General features: G+C 34.9%; 2 protein-coding genes across 4 annotated transcripts; one reads left to right on the forward strand and one right to left on the reverse strand.

The window, feature by feature from the left end:
• Positions 1-4349: 4349 nt before the first annotated feature.
• On the reverse strand, positions 4350-5416 carry LOC126693934 (uncharacterized). Of its 2 annotated transcripts, none has more exons than XR_007645574.1 (2): positions 4823-5416; positions 4350-4739 (listed from the first exon to the last, which is right to left on the reverse strand). XR_007645574.1 is itself a non-coding variant. In XM_050389988.1 (2 exons), the coding sequence occupies exons 1-2, from the start codon at positions 4961-4963 to the stop codon at positions 4523-4525; spliced, it is 339 nt and encodes a 112-aa protein (XP_050245945.1). In that variant the 5' UTR covers positions 4964-5416; the 3' UTR covers positions 4350-4522. The 2 variants fall into 2 exon arrangements, 1 of the variants encoding a protein (XP_050245945.1); XM_050389988.1 differs by having other exon boundaries at positions 4350-4720.
• A 314-nt stretch (positions 5417-5730) lies between these two features.
• Positions 5731-13052, forward strand: LOC126694972 (F-box protein At3g07870-like). 2 transcript variants are annotated; one of them, XM_050391540.1, is made up of 4 exons: positions 5731-5852; positions 6202-7481; positions 8299-8363; positions 12633-13052. In XM_050391540.1, the coding sequence occupies exons 2-4, from the start codon at positions 6218-6220 to the stop codon at positions 12696-12698; spliced, it is 1395 nt and encodes a 464-aa protein (XP_050247497.1). In that variant the 5' UTR covers positions 5731-5852; positions 6202-6217; the 3' UTR covers positions 12699-13052. The 2 variants fall into 2 exon arrangements, with proteins under 2 accessions (XP_050247497.1, XP_050247496.1); XM_050391539.1 differs by lacking the exon at positions 5731-5852 and having other exon boundaries at positions 5929-7481.
• Positions 13053-18855: the final 5803 nt, after the last annotated feature.

Consider the following 18855-nt stretch of genomic DNA (forward strand, 5'->3'; position numbering starts at 1 on the left):
TTGCTGTTTAATATGTGTTTGTTTGTGCTTTCCAACGTGGTCCCCCTACTCCCCTGTTGAAGATAATGTGCATTATCATAACATATGATTCAAAACAACTGAGGTGGATTGTGGAATGATGAGTGCTGAGTTGGGAAATAATTACTGTGTGATATATTGTTAACTAATGAGTACTATTTTGGAATGTAGTCAGTATTATTTAACTAATAAGTAATGAGTGTTGTTTTGTTAACCAATGGTTTATATGTGTTTTGCATGCAGCATGAGTGAGCTATTTAGTTTGTCTGTGCATCATGGTGGGTATTTTACTGATGACCCTCGAAAATATGTGGGAGGTATAATGGATATAGTGGACAATTGTGACCCTAATAGGTGGTCCAAGACAGAGATTGAGGGTATATGCAGGGAGTTTGTGTACACCTCTGTGAGCAAGATTTGGTATAAAATGCTTGGTAGTGATCTAGAGAGAGCTAATTTCCATTTGATAGTTGATAATGATGATGCCATGTTTATGACAGATTTAGTGATTGGTCATGAAGAAATTCATGTGTTTTTAGAGCACCCTGTGGATAATCCTATACTAATGGATGAAGGTGAGCTTGTTGGGGCAGATGTGCAGCCATTGGCAGTGGAGCAAAACCCTTTAGGATGTGGCAGTAATGATGAAGATAATGATGAGGATAATAACAGTTATAATGAGGATAATAATGAGGATCACATTGAAGTAGATGCTGAACAAGCCTACTCTAGGAGAGAAAGTAACACACCAATGGTTGAGGAGGTTGATAATGATGATGATGTTGTTGAGGTTGATGCTGCAGAGGTTTATTCTAGGAGAGCAGGTAAGGAACCTATGACTGAGCACCCATCTGAGGACAAGGATGTAGTTGATAGCAGTGACAGTGGAGGAGGTGATGGTGAAGAAAGTGGCCTAAAGGATGAAGATGTAGTGAATCCTGAGGAGAGGGAGTTTGTGGAGGACAGTAGTGATAGTTAGGATGCTTCTGATGAGGATCAGACTGAACCAATATAAATGGGTGCTGGTGTAATAAACTCTGATTATGAGAGTGAGGAGCTGCACAATCTTAAGGAATCATCATCTGATGATGATGTTGGGGATGATACTGATAGCTCTGAGGATGAACTGAAAACACCTGTGGGAAAGGGAAGGGGACAAAAGAGGACCTTCCCAGTGTTCAAGCCAATTGCTAAGGCTAAACATATCAGATTTAAGAAAGATATGTTGTTTACAACACCTAAGCAATTCAAAGAAACTATAACTGATTATGCAGTTAATGGTGGCTGGGGGATTAGGTTTGTAAAAAATGATTTGCTGAGGGTAAGAGCAGTTTGCCAGGAAAGCTGCAAGTTTGTGGCATATCTAGCAAAGGTGCCAAGAGAAAAAAGCCACCAATTGAGAACACTGAACCTGGAACACATATGCACTAGGAGTTTTAAGAATCCAAGGTGCACTTCTTCATACATTGGGAGGAAATTGATGAAGAGGGTGAAAAGACAACCTAACATGAAACTAAAAGACATCCAAGATGCTGTACATGAGAAGTTTACACTAAACATAACTCCGAGAAAAGCCAACAAGGCTAGGGAGAAGGTAAGAGAATATGTTGATGGGGCTCACACACAGCAGTACAATCAACTTTGGGAGTATTGTGAAGAGTTGAGAAGGGCTAGCCCTGGCAGTACCGTACTTATGAAAGTACACACCTTCAATGAAGGTGATTTGGCTGCTGAGATGGACCTGATCTGTGAGGTTCCATATTTTGAGAGGTTATATATATGCCTAGAGGGTTGTAAGAAAGGGTTTATGGCTGGCTGCAGGCCAATAATTGGTTTGAATGCCTGCCACTTGAAGACCACAGCAGTTGCTAGAGACCCTAATGAAGAGTACTTCCCACTTGCCTATGCTGTAGTGGAGGCTGAAACTAAAGACTCCTGGACATGGTTCATAAATTTGCTACTTGCAGACATAGGTCAGAACACAAGATGGACATTTATATCAGACTAGCAGAAGGTATGTATGTTTATTACCATATCTATTGCACTTGTTATACTTGTTGTGATAAGAGAGTTACTAACACCACAATTGCACTTGTTGTACTCGCAGGGGTTGGTGCAGACCTTCATTGATAATTGGCCACAATATGAGCATAGGATCTGCTGCAGACACCTCTACAATAATCTCAGGAAGAATCATCCTGGTGTTCTGATTAGAGAGTTCTTTGGAAAGCAGCCAAAGCTACTTATAAAGCTGAGTTTGATAGGCTGATGGATGAACTAAAGGGAATTGATGAGGATGCACATAGTTGGTTGCAAGATCATTCAACCACCATATGGGCCAGACACATGTTCAGTGAGGATGGGTTGAGTGATACAGTGCTGAACAACATGTGTAAGAGTTTTAACAACAGGATTTTGAAGTTTAGATCTAAGCCTATAATTACTATGGTATGAATCTAAGCCTTTGAGTAACAGTTAGTTAGATACATTATTTGATACATTGTTTGATTAACATTTTGTGTGTGATTGCAGCTGGAGTCCATCAGGTTATATCTTATGACCAGGTTTCAAGATAACAGACAAAAGATCATGAGAGTGGAATCAGAGATATGCTCTAAAGTGCTTAAGAGGTTGCATAGGGAAAAGATTACAAGCAGCAGGTGGTTTGCTTGTTGGGCAGGTCATACACAGTTTAAGGTTAAAAGTGGACTGCAAAGCTTCACTGTGGACATGGAAAAAAGAGATTATAGTTGCAAGAAATGGAATACGATTGGCATACCATGTGCCCATGCAATTTCCTGCATATTCTTCAATAGGCAAGAGGCTGAGTAATATGTGCATAGGTGTTTTCATGTCTCCACATGTAAGGCCTGTTATGAGCCAGTAATTGCACCTATCAATGGGCAGAATATGTGGAGGCCCAGTGGTGTCCAACCTGTTTAGCCTCCTATCAAAAGAAGATCACCTGGCAGGCCCAAGAAGAAGAGGACAAGGGAGCCTGGTGAAGCAACAGGTAGGAGAGCTGGTATCTCCAAACAATGTAGGACCTGTGGTAAAATAGGACACAATAAAAGAAGTTGCAAGGGTGAGGTTGGAGGAAACTCTTCCCTACCAGGCACCACAAACAGAACCAGTGCAGCCAAAAAGGTAACATTCTACCATATCTGTCAAGTAAATGTGTGAGAGTTTGTACATATTACATGTCAATAAATGTGAATTTCTTGTTTGTAGACCAGCAGATGTAGAAACTATTCCAACATCAATCAGCCAACAGGACAAGCTCAAGCTCAACCAAGCTCAGCCACCCCATTTGCACCACCTCAGCCATCTGTATCATCCCAGTCCACCATGCACACCTTCACTCCTGGTGCACCACCTCAGCCATTGCCATCATTTCAGTCCAGCATGCACACCTTCACTCCTTGTGCACCATTTCAGACTAGCATGCACTTCTCATCTAGCCCAAGTACACCATTCCAGACCAGCATGCACTTCTCATCTAGTCCAAGTGCACCATACCAGACCAGCATGCACTTCTCATCCAGCCCAAGTGCACCATTCCAGACCAGCATGCACAACACTGCCACATCTTTTCCACCACCCCAGTCCAGCATGTACAGCTCCAGTCCAAGTGCACACCAGACCCCCACAGGATCATCCAATCCAATTGCACCACCCAACTAAGGCAACAGTCCAATTCCAAGACTGAGGAGGAAAAGGATGGTCACATCAGAGACCCTGAATGCTTCCAAGAATGCATCTAGATACATGGGGGCTATCAAGTTTGTTGGGAGTCAGTCATCAATGCATGATCCAAGAAAAAAATGAATAGCTTATCGTTTTATATCTTTTGATGAATGGCTTGTGTTTTGTATAATTATAGCCAAGCCCTTATTTTGTATTATTGGTATTACTTAAACAATGCCTTACTGTTTGGATTAAGATTGGCAGTTGAACAATACCCTTTTTCTTAAACAATGCCCTGCTGTTTGGGTTAAGATTGGCAGTTGAACAATGCCCTTTTGTTATTTAAATATACTTTTGCTTTTTTTTAATGATAACTATGTCTGGGTTAAGTTTGGCAGTATGTTATTTAAGATGTTTGGATTTCAAGATTGAGTTTGTTGTTTCCTTCTGTCTTGTTTTATATGTGTAGTATAGTGCTTTCTTGGAATATGTTATCTATTACCAGTTTTATTTGTTGCATGCACTTGGAAATCTGCTACTTGGTTCAACAGGGACATTTCCAATCCACACATCCACACATTGAATTGAATGAGAAAGGTATTCATTTATTTCTCAACAGAAGGAGTACAAAATAGCAGCAGGTGTGTGTCATTGCTAATAACTAATCCTACTAAAATAGAGCACACTGCCACTGCCAACCCTCCATACATTAACACTGCAACCCTCCATACATAAACACTGCAACCCTCCATACATAAACACTACAACCCTACATGCACTAACAAGCACAACAACCCACACAAGTTATTCCCACCCCCTACCTAAGCAAACATAGAACTGCAAATATCACCACAAACAATGCCACAACTACAACTAAAAACTTCTCTCTTTTCTTGCAGTCTACAAGCTCAGCCTCAAGTTTGATGATCCTTTGCCTTTGCTGTGGGATAAACACCTTACCACGTTCACATATCTCATCATCACGCCATTGGAAGAACCTACACTTCCGCCCCACCTGAAACACAGATAATGCTCTAAAAAATGAAAAATGGAAATCCGAAACAACATACTGAAATTAACTAAAACCCACTCAAAAAATTTACTAAAATTGACATACCCAGTAGTTTGGACAACCATAGAACCTTCTGCCAGGGTTGTCTTCAGTCCACGTCACAACTAGGACAAGTTTTTTATTACAGTAGCACGTCATTGGTGCTCTCCTTCTCACACTGGAATTTGTTGAACAGCTTGCTTCCATTGGGCTTCGAAGATTGTTTGTTTTGATCGTGGTTTTGGGAGATGAGGATTAGCTGTGTGGGTAAAAGTCGAAGCTCGAATTTTGGGAGTTTAGGGTTTCTGGTACTGATTTGGGGGATTTTGGGTTTTTGGTACTGATTTGGGGGGGCAGTGAGGGTCACGTGCGAAAAATGGGGCGGGAAACCTAGGTGGCATGGGAGACAAGAGCAATGGTGGATTTTTATTAATATTTTAATCAGTCCGTTAGCCACGTCAGTCATTTCCGTCTGTTGGCTGACGGAAAGGACTTAAATAACAAGCGTTAATTGGATTTAGGATTAAAAGTGATAAAATAGAAATATAGGAATCAAAATAGAAATGACCCCAAAATGTAAGGACGAAAAGAGCATTTACGCCTATAACTTTTTAAATGTGTCTTAGATCATGTGACCGTGAAATGTTTAAGAGAAGTGAGGTAAGGTGGTGGGGTTGTATATGGTAAGAGAAATAATAAAAAAATGTAAAAAAAAATTATTTTAATAGAAAAAGGTGTATTATAGATAATTTGATGCGGTTATTCTGCAAATTGAATGTGCAAAAAAAAGAAGAAGATTTTATTATAAAATAGATGAAACTTTTGCACGTACGGACACTAATGCTGTGAGAAGTAAGATCAGAGTGGACAAAAAAAAAAAAAAAAAAGAACAGACAGTAGTAAGAAAACAGCTGTCAAGCGCTTTGGCAGCAAGAAATTTTGTACTGTAGTAAAAACTGAAAAGAGCACTGTTTTCTCACTCTCACATTCACACATTTCTCATTCCCACGACTCATCATCAGCTTCGCTAGCCGCTAGGGTTTTACCTCCATTCCAACTCGCCGGGTCCACTCGCTCTTCACTCTCCAATCTCCAAGTCAGTCTCTCTCTCATTTTTTATTTTTTATTTTTTTCTCTCACACTATCCAGCTAAAATCATTTAAAAAAGAAAATCTGGATTGTTTGGTATTTATCGATTCAGTAACATTTTGGTACATACTATTTCTTTATAGTGTCACTATGTTAAAAGTGGGTGTTTGGTAGAGTAACTTGAGATGAGATTTTTGTAGTTTTTTATTTTTTTGGTTAATTTTTTGAAATGTGTGTAGGTGAAAAAATGTGTGAGAAAATGTGAGTAAGTGTGTTTGAAATGTGAAAATTGTTGTTTGAACTTGGTGACCAAACAGGCCCTTACCCCAAAACCCTTTTTCTCTCTTTCTTTGAAGCTTGAAGGGACTAGCAATGTCAGACAACTTACCTGAACTCACCAAGTCCTTCACCGAAGATTTTTTACACAACGAAGAAGAATCGGTTTTGGACTCTCTGCCTCCCGAAATCCTACCAGAAATTCTCGTTCGACTGCCTACAAAAGCCATCATCAAGTGCACCTCCGTCTGCAAGACATGGAAATCACTCATCCAAAGCCCCACCTTCATTTCCGACTATCTCCGCCACTCCGCCACCAAAAACGACCACCCCCTCCTCCTCTTCAGGCTCTGCTCCGAGAACCTCGCGAAAGCGGTGGAGAGCCTGAGACGGGACATAGTCGAAAAAGAAGTGTACGCTCTGCATTGGGATGACAACAAAGATTTCAGCGAACACGCCAGCTTCGACTTCCCCTTCCACGGCCAAAGCATCAATGGAGTGTTCCGCGTCGTGGGCACCTGTAATGGCCTGGTCTGCCTCGCCGATGATTTGTATAGGTACTGCTACAATTTCATCATCTGGAACCCATGCATTCGAAAGTTCGTCCAGCTTCCTAGACCCCATATGCGCTTCTCCACGCACGGTGGCTATGACGCATCTGTTGGGTTTGGATTCGACTCCGAATCCAATGACTACAAGGTGGTGAGGTTTGTGAGTCTTCAAAATAAAGGCTCATTCGGTAAGTTTCCGCCGGAGGTCGAGGTCTACTCACTTGCCACTGGTGAATGGAGGATTCTAGAGGCCTCGCCTCCCAAAGGTTGTGTGCCTTATCGCGACCAGGCTTTTGTCGATAACCAAGAGGCCTTTGTCAATGGGGCGCTGCATTGGGTTGCTCTGAGGAGGTCTAAGAAAAAACTTATTAACTTTGTGATGGTGTTTGATGTGGGGGACGAGGTCTTCCGCGAGATAGCATTGCCGAATCTTGATGAGTGTGCGCTGAGTGATTCTATTTGGGCATATGGGAATTCGCTTGCCTTGATTCAACATTCTAACTTATGGGTGATGAAGGAATATGCAAATGCGTCGTCTTGGACCAAAATTCTAAGTTTGGCTGATCAAGGTGTCAGAATGGGCATACCAAGGCCGTTAGGTATGGGAGCAAGCAAATCTAAGGCAAGAGGTTTTAGGAAGAGTGGTGAGGTTATTGTAGAAATGGGTGACGGGCAGCTCATTTCACGAGACCTTAAGACCGAAGAGATTAAAGATCTTGGGATTTCTGGATATGGGTTTACTTTTGTTGGTTCTTATGTTGAGAGTCTAGCTTTACTCGACAATCCCAACCAAAGAGCTAAAACAACAGGCAAGATGTTCTTGATATGACTTGGCATTGATTTTATATATAGATATTGATTACCTTAGTTAAGTGGCTTTATATTTGCGATAGATAGATTATTGTTGAGTAAATAGCATGTATACTTAACTATCAAAAAAAAAATTGGTTTATGTTGGTTATCAACTTTGAGCAGTCTTTTATCAAGTATTTGAGATAAATGGACACTGTGAATTTCATTTTTCCTGCCACTTGTAATATGCAATATGTATATAGATGTACTCAACTTTTTCTTTCTTAATAATGTAATGGTGACCTCTTTTAACTCCATGTTTTCACACGCGTGCTAAATTTTGTTCATCCATTCCTTGGAATTTTAAAATTTTTAATCTGTCAATTATGACGTATATAACTAAAGATAGATCCACTTTAAGCTAATTATTGAACACTTTTCTTAAAAAAATTTGTTAATCTGTAAAATAATTGTACACTTTTAAATCTTCTATTGCTTTAGATGCCTATCTTCTTACTGAAAACATTCCCCATGGAGAGCCATAGTCATTGAGAAAGTAGCTCACCAGTGGTTATTGCTTGCATTGGGTGGTTAAGAACTGAAAATTACTTGTTTATAATCCTCTTCTTGAACTATTTTTGTTATCTTTCCTTCCTTAACATAATTTGAACATTTTTATCCCAACAATGTTGTTATGCTTGGATCTATTGTTTATTGAATTAATTCCATTTCATTGTTTTTCTTTTCCCTCTCTTCATTTTTTGTGAATGAGTTACTATTTTCTATCACAATCTCTATGGATCTTGACATTTACTTTTGTTCATTCTTATGTAGAAGGTCTAGCTTTCCTCGATGAAGCCAACAGTGCAATTACTGAGGTACAAGAATGGGATGAAAAGGTAAGATGTATTTCACTCTTATTTTTACGGTTTTCTATTTTGTTCTTCCTGTATACTTTGCATTCATTATAAGTTAGATATGAGCATGATTATTGACCATTCTTTTTTTTTTTTTTTCTTTTCTTTTTTTTTTTCTTATTATAAGTTAGATAGGATAATTAGCTTATCGAGGTTGTCATTTTTCTTGGATATTAACTTTAAGCAAGCCTATTTATCAAGTTTTTGTAGAGTGTGAACTTCGTGTTTCCTATCACTTATAATTTAAAATGTGTAAATAGATGAGTTCAGCTCTTTTTTATTTCCTTGAAAATTATATTTGACCTCTTTCTTACTGTAAAACCTTCCAATAGAGCCAATGTTTTTTGAGAAAGCGGCTCATTAGTGGGTATTGCTTTCTTTTTGTGGTTAGGAACTGAAACGTGTTTATAAAGCTCTTCATGAACTGTTATTATCTATACTTCCGTAGCAAAATTTGAGTTCTTTTCTTTATTCACAATAAAGCAGTTACACTTAAGATGTGTTATTTTGTTGACTCCATTCTATTCGATTGTTCTTTTTCCTAACTATTTTCATGAAGCCTTCTATTCCTTTCTGTCTGAGCATAATTTATTAACTATCACATTTGCTCAAGCCATTCTAATTCTAATAACAATCTTATTAAACTCTTACCTTTGTTTTTTTTTTTTTCCCTCATATTTCTGGGTGGTCTGACACTTAAAACTCCAACTCAAATCTTGCTCCATAAATCATTGGAGATATCACAATCAAAAGACAAGTGATTCCTAAATTTAATTCTTAGTTTGTAGAAAAGAATGTTATCTTGATGGTTGATGCCCTGATTTTATTTATTTATCTCTAGTGAGGAGCTTGTTCCTAATAGCCAGCCAAGCTATAGAACATATTGCAGTACTTGGTGACAGATTAAACATACAATACAAGGTCTCATACCAATTCACCATAGGCAATCTGAGTCTAATTGCATTCCATGTTTCTTGTAATTGAACCCCCCTCCCCCCGCGACTTTTCAGGTTTCCAAATCACTTTGTTTATGGTTTGTGTTTAGTTACCTCCCTTCTCTTTTTTCTAAAAACATTTATCTGATCCAGAATTACTTCTCTGGTTCTCCTTGTCTGATTTAGAAATCTTTTCCTGCTGAGGTGTTGTAGAATCATCTGTTCAAATTGCACTCGAGGACCATAAGTTCGCAATATTTATCTATTGAGGTGCCATCTGTCATGCCTTGAGAAATTATGCCTTATGCCTTTGTTACATGAAATATTTTAGTTTTCTAGTTGTTGACAAGGGATTGCTTACTTCTTACATTCTCAATTTAATATATTTGAAAAGGGATTGATGTTATTTGGATGGTTGTCCCTCATTGCTTGATGTGGTGCATTTGACGGGAGAGAAATAACTGGTACTTTGAGGATTCAGAAAGGACAGTAGCTGATCTTAAACTCTCTTCTTTAAAATGCTATCTGATTAAATATCCATCGTATGAAGCCACTCTATTTTTTCAAACTATGATTTGATGGATGTTTGTAACTTATGTACTTGATTGTTATGGTCCGCAGCTGTATACATCGTGTATGCTTAGGTGATTCTTTTTTATGATTTAAATAAAATTTCCATTACTAATATATAAAAAAAGGGGATTGGTTTTTATCTAAGTATGGTTTTGGTGCCCCCCCTTTTCTCATTTCAACAGTGAATGGATGTTAAGTATTTGGGGTTACTGATGCATCCATATGTGTGCATAATCACTGACTGAGTTTGATAATTCTTCTTTTACGCAAGCATAAGAGAGCTTTTGCAACCGTTAAGAGGGCTTTTGCAACCATTGTAGCTTAGTGATAAGTGTATTGCATTTTTTGGAAGGGAAAAATATAGAAGTTCATAGGTAGATAGTGTCTGATTTTATTATAGAGGTCTATGATTGATTACCTTAATTGTGTGGCTCTATAGTTAGGATAGATAGCTCATCAAGGTTGTGGTTGTGGTCATTTATATCGAGATAGTTTAGTAAAGAGCACATATACTCAATGATTAGAAAACCAGGTTGTTTTTTATTGGTTATAAATTTGGTTGAAGATAAATAGACCGTGTGAATTTCATGTTTCCTTCCACTTATAATTTGCATAATATGGATAGATGTAAACTTTTTCTTTCTTGATTATGCTATGGTGTGGGCTCTTTTAACTTCTTCTTTTCACACTTGTACTAAATCTTCTTCATGTTCTCCTTGGATTATTAAACTTTTTCTTAATCTGTCAATTATGTTCTATTTATGCTAAAGATATTGCTTGTACATTTTAAATCTTTAATTTCTGCCTACCTATAAAAAAAAAAAGGTAGTTACTTACAATAAAAAAAAGTAATCTTTAATTTCTGCCTATCATCTTACCAAAAACATTCCTGTAGAGCTATGTTCACTGAGAATGCAGCTCACCAGTGTTTATTCCTTTGCTTTAAGAATTGAAAATGACTAGTTTATAATCCTCTTCTTGAATTGTTTTTGTCATCTTTCTGTCCTTTGCATAATTTGAATATTTTTATTCCAAAAAAAATAGTTATGCTTAGATGTATTGTTTTGCTGACTTGATTTCATTCCATTGTTGTCCTTTTCCCTCTCCGCATCTTTTGTGACTAAGTTGTCAATCACATCAGCTATCAGCTGGTGGTGGTGCTGTTGCGTCAGCCATCAGCTGTCAAACACATTGCACCTCTCCGCCGATCAGGCAGCTCTATCACTTGCTGATTCTTAACTTGCTTTTCTTCAGTACTTTTATTTTTTCTTTTAGAAATATCTATGTCACACCCTCACATCAGATCTGATTCTATATTCTTTTAATCTTTTTATTTTTATTTTTTTAATTGTATGTCTCTTGCCTGCCCCTGGTATGGTGCCTCCTTTCTCTATTCTTTCTTTCAACTTTTAGACCTGTCTACAATACTCTGATGACAATGATTTTGAGTTTTGAATTTTTTTGTGGTCTTTTGTTTTTTAATTGTATCAGTTTTGGACCTTTGGTTAAGATGATTACTTATTATTTATTAATAGATAATGGTATAAATAAATTGTTGAATCACAGCTGTGATGTGTCCTAGTTTTCCAAGAATTGTCATGTAGCCATGTCTATATTGTGTCGTGTTAGAGTTTGTGCTTCCTTTAAGCACTCAATGTGTTTGATAATTGGTTTTTCCCTTGATGTAGCTCACTTGTGAATATTATTCCCCTATTTGGAGAGGAAAATAATGGAAGTACATTGATGGTTAGCTATCCTTGTTGGTGGACAAATCAATCCTTACTGTTGTTGCTTGGCCAGAAATTTTTGTTTAGTTTCTGATTTTTGCATATTTTTTCTTGTTATGGAGGATGCTGACTTTTGCATTTCATCCCCCAACCACACCCCCCCCCCCCCCCCGAAAAAAAAAAAAAAAATGCAAAATTTAGATTCTCATAGTTCAGAGGCAAAATAGGTTGCAGGCATATGAAGCATTTTATCATAGGCATCCCTCTTCCGCGAAGCTAAGCTGGCACCTTTTCTTTGTTAATTATTCTGCTGAAATTTATTTCATCTTATAATGTGCTAATGTTCTTAGTTTCTTCTTTAGGTCAATATATCTTTTAGAGGAGGGTTAAAATCAATCCCTGGTATAAGAGTGATTTCTAACTATAGCAATGAGACCTGTGATACTTATTGAAAGAAAGCAAAGCAATTTGTGATAATTCGTGATTGTTGCTTGGCAAGGGGTGTTTTACTAAAGAGCACATGATGGATGAGACAACCCTTCATTCAAAATAGTGTTTTGTGGTTGCCTAGTCAGCTTTGACTTTACTTTGAAATAATTTGTTTTGGTTTTAAATTATGGTTGATTTCATACTTATCAAAAAAAAAAAAAAAAATCATGGTTGATTTCATATTGTAGATTTGATCTTTCTTTTACCATGAATTTTGCAATATTTGTTCCCTTATTTTCGTTTGGAACACAATCTTCTCTTTACAATTGTGCTTTGTTAAGTAGCAAGATATCTTATTAAATAATTGTTGGCATGGGAACTTGCTTAGATCATTTACTCCATTCCCCTTGGTGTACATGTTCATGTGGTAAAGATTTTGAGTATTTCTTATTTTTTACATTTTGAAAAATGACAAATTTCAGTTTAGGTGTTTTCTATAAGGCTACTAAATTGATTAGTATTATTTAATTTTATTATGGTATTAAATCACAAACCAGCATGCACTTACAGTCTTTAAATTCTTGCAGGACTTTGCGATGGAACTTTTCCGACAAATGTTTCTGATGCCGTTCTTAAGTAGTTTAACTCAGTGACAGAAAAGATTCAACAAAGTTTTTTGTTGGTGCTTACTTGCTTAGTATTGGCATTTGTTTATTATGCCAAAATGAATTGTAGTAATTATTAGGTTAAGGAGCTTATGTTGTTAAACTCATTTGGACTACACCACTACACCACTGACCACTCTTATGTTAGTATTTCTGGATGATTTACAGTTTAGTTTCAGTGTGACTACAAAAATGACTAGGCACTAAACTATGCATGTCATGCTTGCATTGTGTGTGTGTGTTGAATCTCGTCTTTCTTGGTGAACTAGATAGCAGTTATATATATGTAATTGGTATTATGGTAGCTATGGAAACTATATATAAATATGTGTTTTAATCTTAGGATATTTACATTTAAGATGATATGGAGGGATTGCATATTGCATTTTACCATCTAACGAGGCTTTGTTGGATGCATTCAACTTGCAACTTATGTGTTTTAATCTTATGTGTCCCTTACTAGAAGAATCAGGGCGTAAATCTCACCCTTGATGTAAGTAGTGAATCATAAATAAATATCGCGACATATTTTTAATTTTTAATTTTTAGTCAGTGTGTTGTACATGTGAATTTTATCTTAAGATTAACCATGTGATTATAAGCTCTTGGCCACTCTCCCCTTGCAAACCGGTTTTTAAGGTTGAGTTCTACCCATGGGTTTCTAACAAATTCTTACAATGATAGAAAGTTTGAAGTTCAGAACCAAATGTAAATGTTAATTAAATGGCTACACTCGAAACATTAAATTGAAGGCCTTCTATGCACAGGAAAAGCAGGCAAATTGGCATCTGGCAATGAATAAGGATGCAAGCCTAAACAATTAATCCCAATACTGATAAGCCTAAGTCAAAACAATGAATAATTGTCAGGTAAAGTAGCTCACTCTTTGGCCTTATATCCCGAATCCCAATTCTCAATTGAAAATTATATTTCTCGTGTTCTTTTATCATGTCATTTATTTGTTCTTATCCCTGCTAATAATGCTATTATTCTTTGCTCTCATTTGTCGTTTCGTTTTTGTTAATTTTATGGAAATATGTAATAAACATTTCTTTTAGTTGTTAAGTGGTGGCTTAGAAAGTGGATTGGTGTAAAATTGGCCACACTCAGAAAATTAACAATTTTTACGTAATGGAGCACCAATTTAAGAAGCTTGTGTTCAATATGAGTTAGGAAGAAAGACAAAGGGAAAAACTTATCTCTAAAATAATTAGTAGCTAGATTGAAATTCTATAGATTTCTTGACAAGTTGTAGTCTGCCTGCAAGAAGGGACAAAAATTTCGGTGAAGGGAATAAAAAGGAAATGGTTTGAACAATATATATATATATATATATATATTATGTATTATATGAAATCTATTATGTAAAATTGGTTTTAGTTGCTGTTGAGTAAATATTATAGTTTTCCAGAGTTAACAGGTAAAATTGGATTTAAAAAAAAAAAAAAAAAAAAATTCAATTCTTAACCCTTTTTCTACATTTCCACAACTAAATTGAATGTTGACAACAAATCTCCCTTGTTAACAAGATTTTCTTCTTCCCTACAGATGTCTTATTAGACTAAAATCAAATCTGTACTCTAATTGGTAGTGTTGGGTGTTGATGATCTCTGTACTCGAATCCTAATAGTAGAATCACCTCTCTCTCTCTCTCTCTCTCTCTCTCTAACCTGCCTTCAGATAAGAGGCGCTCCACTAAGATTTTTTCCGAGATAAACAAACTCTCTCTCTCTAGCCTTTAGAGTAAGCTATTATAACATTTTTTTAAAAAAAAAATTAGTTAGAACAAGGCCAAAAAAAAAAAAAAAAAAAAAATCTTGCTCTCTATAAAGAAATTCAAGTATTCTGTGATTGGCTAATACCACAAACTGGTGTAGCATAACTTTTATTTGATTTGTCCCCTTTAGGATACAATACTAATTACCTACTAATTTATTATAAAAATAAAAGTACCTATTAGTTCAACTAAAAAAAGAAAAGGAATTGATAGTATATAATCAAAATCTTTTTTTTTTTTTTGAATAACTATATTATCAAAATCAGTTACACGTTAAGATGATTTTTTTTTTTTTTTTTTTTTTTTTTTGGCTCAAATGGACAATAGACACCTAAAAATATTGAACAATAAATAAACACAATACAAAACAAAAAATCATTTACTAATTGATTTTGTTTGTTTGTGATTTTTCAAGAATGATGAGTTGATTTGTGGTTTAACTCATACAATTTCACAATTTGAAACAGTAGTACCCTTTCGTTTCCCTCAAAACAATTGTGAATTGAGACTAACTTTGTTTGCCTGTTAATATTACCTCATTAAATAGTTCCTAAAAATCCTTCCATTAAATAATTGAGGGCTTTCGATGTTAAGTGGAATTGATAGAACCCTTGCTCTTACAATTGATTTGTAAGGCCATTTGGAAAAGTAGGAAAACTTTTTATTTTCCTCAGAACCTTCAATTTGATTTGAAGATTGTGGAATTGGAAGTGTTGGATTTAATGGATTGGAAAATTTGACTATTTGTCTCCAAATTTTTTTCTCCTCAATTGTTTCAATGAACTTTTTGGTAAACCTATGAGTTACTTGAAAATAACTGTAGTATATATTAAGCATAAAGTCCTTCAAACTAAAATACTTCTATAGCTAAAATTGTGCCACAACTGTGAAAGTGTTCGTCATGATGAAAACTTCATAAATTTTTTATTTTCCTATCTTTGATTCAATTATCTTGCCATCGTTTTTTTTTCCTTCTCTAATCATTTTTGTACTCTCTCTCTCTCTTTTCGTTGCTTAAAAAAAAAAAAAAAAATTATGCTCCAAATCAAGATTCTTTGGGAAAATTCAAAGTGGAACATTAATAGATATCAACAATGTTCAAGTAAAATAATTGTTCAATTTGTTTTAGATGCTTTTTCACATGATATATTGATATTTGCATCAGTGTTGAATTGCCTCTCTTTTGGCTGCTTAATTTAATTTTAGGCAGGTATCCTTGGTTATTAGTCCTTTACTTTTTAGTTTTTACGATTAATTTTTAAGTACTCCCAGAGCATGAAGAATTGTGCTTTTTCCTCTCACATTTATGATAGAGTTCGCTTGTTAAGTTCATGCTGGAATCCACCATAAATGTGAAAGGAGGGAATATCATTTCACTATACTTTAAAAGTATCTAAGAATTTTCCACTTTTTACATGCTTAACAAATTATGTATGAGAAAGGAATAAATTATTAATTCATGTAATTGTACATGTAAAAAGAGAATTCCATAAAATGTCCACCAAGCATTACCTATGCTCTTTACTACACATTATTAGTATTAAAAGTCTTTGTTTAGTGTGTCTTTATGTTAAAACCCATTTCCCTTGGTGCGATGGTCACTTTATAAGTATAAGTGCTTGTGGGGTGTAGGGGCAAGGGGCCAGAGTTCAAGTCTTCAGAGAGAGTTTCACACACATATACACTTAGATTATATTATGGTAAAATTTTTATCTTGTAAAAAAAAAAAAAAAAAAAAAAAAAAACCCTTTCCCTCTTCCTTGTGTGTGCGTTTGTTTCTTAAAAAAAAAAAAAAATTAAAAAAAAAGCCTTTGTTCAAATTTACAAGATTGTAAAGTTCTTACAAAGGAATAATAAATAAATAAAATTTTACATTTTATTCAAGAAAATATACTGCACAATATTAGTAATTTGCTCGGTTGAGCCATGTCTGGTTTTTATTTTATTTTTATTTTTTAATATCCAATATTGAGTATTTAGGAGACATTTTTGGTTACATCTAGAACTTCATAATGTACACTATCTAATGAGTTGCAAGAAAAAAGTCAATATTGAGATTGTGAAGTAATACCTTACTAAACTTAAAAAATAAAAATAACAAAATCACATAACAAAATCCTTTAATTTTATTCAAAATTAATTCTTTTAGATAATGGAATTTAGTCATTTTAACTCACACCTTTTGTGGTTAATTATTATTTCAAATCGTATTTATGTCATATTATACATAGAAAAAAAATTATATATACAAATATATATACAAGGAGTGCAAAATTCACATTTGGCAAATAAAAAAAAAGAATTATGAAACTAAAAAGATAATTGTAGTTTATAAAAATAAAATCAAACAAAAAAATTGTAGTTTATATCAATAATTAAACTAAAAAATTATGCAACTAAAAAGATAATTGAATATGAAAAATGGAAAAAAAAAATGTTATTAGAAGAAGAAAAAAGTTTAGGTATATCATTCAATTAAGTTGACTTGAAATTTATAATTAACTTCCATGTTTATGTAAATATATGGGATAAAATTGATAAATTTAATCATAATATAGAGTGAATGAGATTTCTGTCTCTTTTTGGATGTTTGGGTTTCTTTTAGAAATGGGGCTAAAATGTTGGGCTTTTGTAGTTCTCAATGGGCTCGGTTGTATTAGAGAATTCAAATTGTCGATTCATTTCCCTTCTTAATCCTTATTAGTATCACTCTATTAATTGCCTCTTCGATCCTTAAACTAAATATAGGAAAACGGGTCAGAATTTTTCTAACCAAACCTGAAAAATACCCGACCCGAACTCGATTTTTTTGACCTGAATCAAAAATGGATTAACCTGTGACCTAACTTGTGTTTTTTGCAGGTCAACCTGTGATCCAAACCCTTTTTAATTTTTTTTTTGGGTAAAAAAATAAATAAAATTAAGAAAATATTGGTTTAATTGTTTATTGTGAGTTTTAAGGAAACAATTGAGACATTTACATAATTGCATGCAAATGAATTGAAAGATGAATGGTTGAGTATTTTTAATAAGTAAAAGTTTTTAGATATTAAATAGCAAAGTACATGCCTAGATAATCTGGTTATAATAGAGTTAAAAACATTGATTTAAAATTGTAGACATGTGTGAGAAACATTCATAAATGTGAAAATAGTGAGGCCAGAGTATCAAATTAGCATAAATTATGAATGCTTAGACTTATTTTTTAACAATTTATGTCCAAAATAAATGGTTTTTCAAAATAAATTATGATATTTCCTAGAATGTGTGTTGCTTAACAATGATATAATATTCATAAAAGAGACTATGTATAAATAAGTAAACAATCAAACTTTAATGTATATTCTCAAATTGAAATAGAGTGCCAACCACAATTGATAATAGATTATAAAATTAATTTTCAAGATTGTAAATTTCTTATATGTTTTTATTCTTTGTCAAATGAGTTATCTAATAAGTCTTTTGTAATTTTGTTTTATATTTTGGAATGTTGATATTGTGTATAAATAAAACTTGTGTATATATTTTACTTATCTTTGTATTATTTTGTTTTAGTTAGCAATGTGGGGATTTATATAATTTTAAAATTATTGAATAAGTATTAATAAGTTTAACTGAGTTCATTATTGATATAAGTGGTGAATTCAAAATAATACATTTTACATTAAGTGATTTGTTGCATGATTTTAATGGCAAATACATGTTGTAAGGTTGAATTTAATCAACCATCTTGTTGGCTTTATTCCGTGCCAAATTTACTTGTATTTCAGCAATTAGTAACCCTGTATTTAGGTGGGTTTGTTGTAAGGGTAGTGAGTGAGATAGAGTGTTGAATGCTCAAGAGTGTGCAAGAAAACAGAGTCTCGCGGCTGGATCTCGCGGGTGACTCGCGGCTGTAAGCCGCCAGAAGCAGCACACATGCCAAATATGCCAGAAGTTGAAGCGTCATGCTAGCTGGAGCACTACAAGACAAAATAGGACAACAGGCCGTTCTGTTATCGCGTGGCTGGATCTCGCGACTCAGTTAAGCCGCGAGGCCAAGCCGCGAGCCACTCCTGTTTTGAAAAACCTGACGTTTCACATTCCTTTCTCACCCCAGTATAAATACCTCTTATACCCACAAAAGAAAGAGAGCTTCCAAAGAGAATTTTGAGAGAGAAACCCTAGAGTAAAATAAGATTGATTCATCTACAATCTTTACATAAGAGTCTTTTCAAATTCCTCAACTCTCTTCCCCTCTATTGTTCAACCCTTGAGAGGTCTTTTACCAAAACCTGTTCTCACCATATCCATTACTGTGAGAGGGCTATTTGGTGTTCTGAGAAACAGTTAGGAAGGAACCAATCTACATTGGTTGATGCTATGGTC

Source organism: Quercus robur, chromosome 8, assembly GCF_932294415.1.
Source record: "Quercus robur chromosome 8, dhQueRobu3.1, whole genome shotgun sequence".
In the NCBI taxonomy this organism is placed as follows: Eukaryota; Viridiplantae; Streptophyta; class Magnoliopsida; order Fagales; family Fagaceae; genus Quercus; species Quercus robur.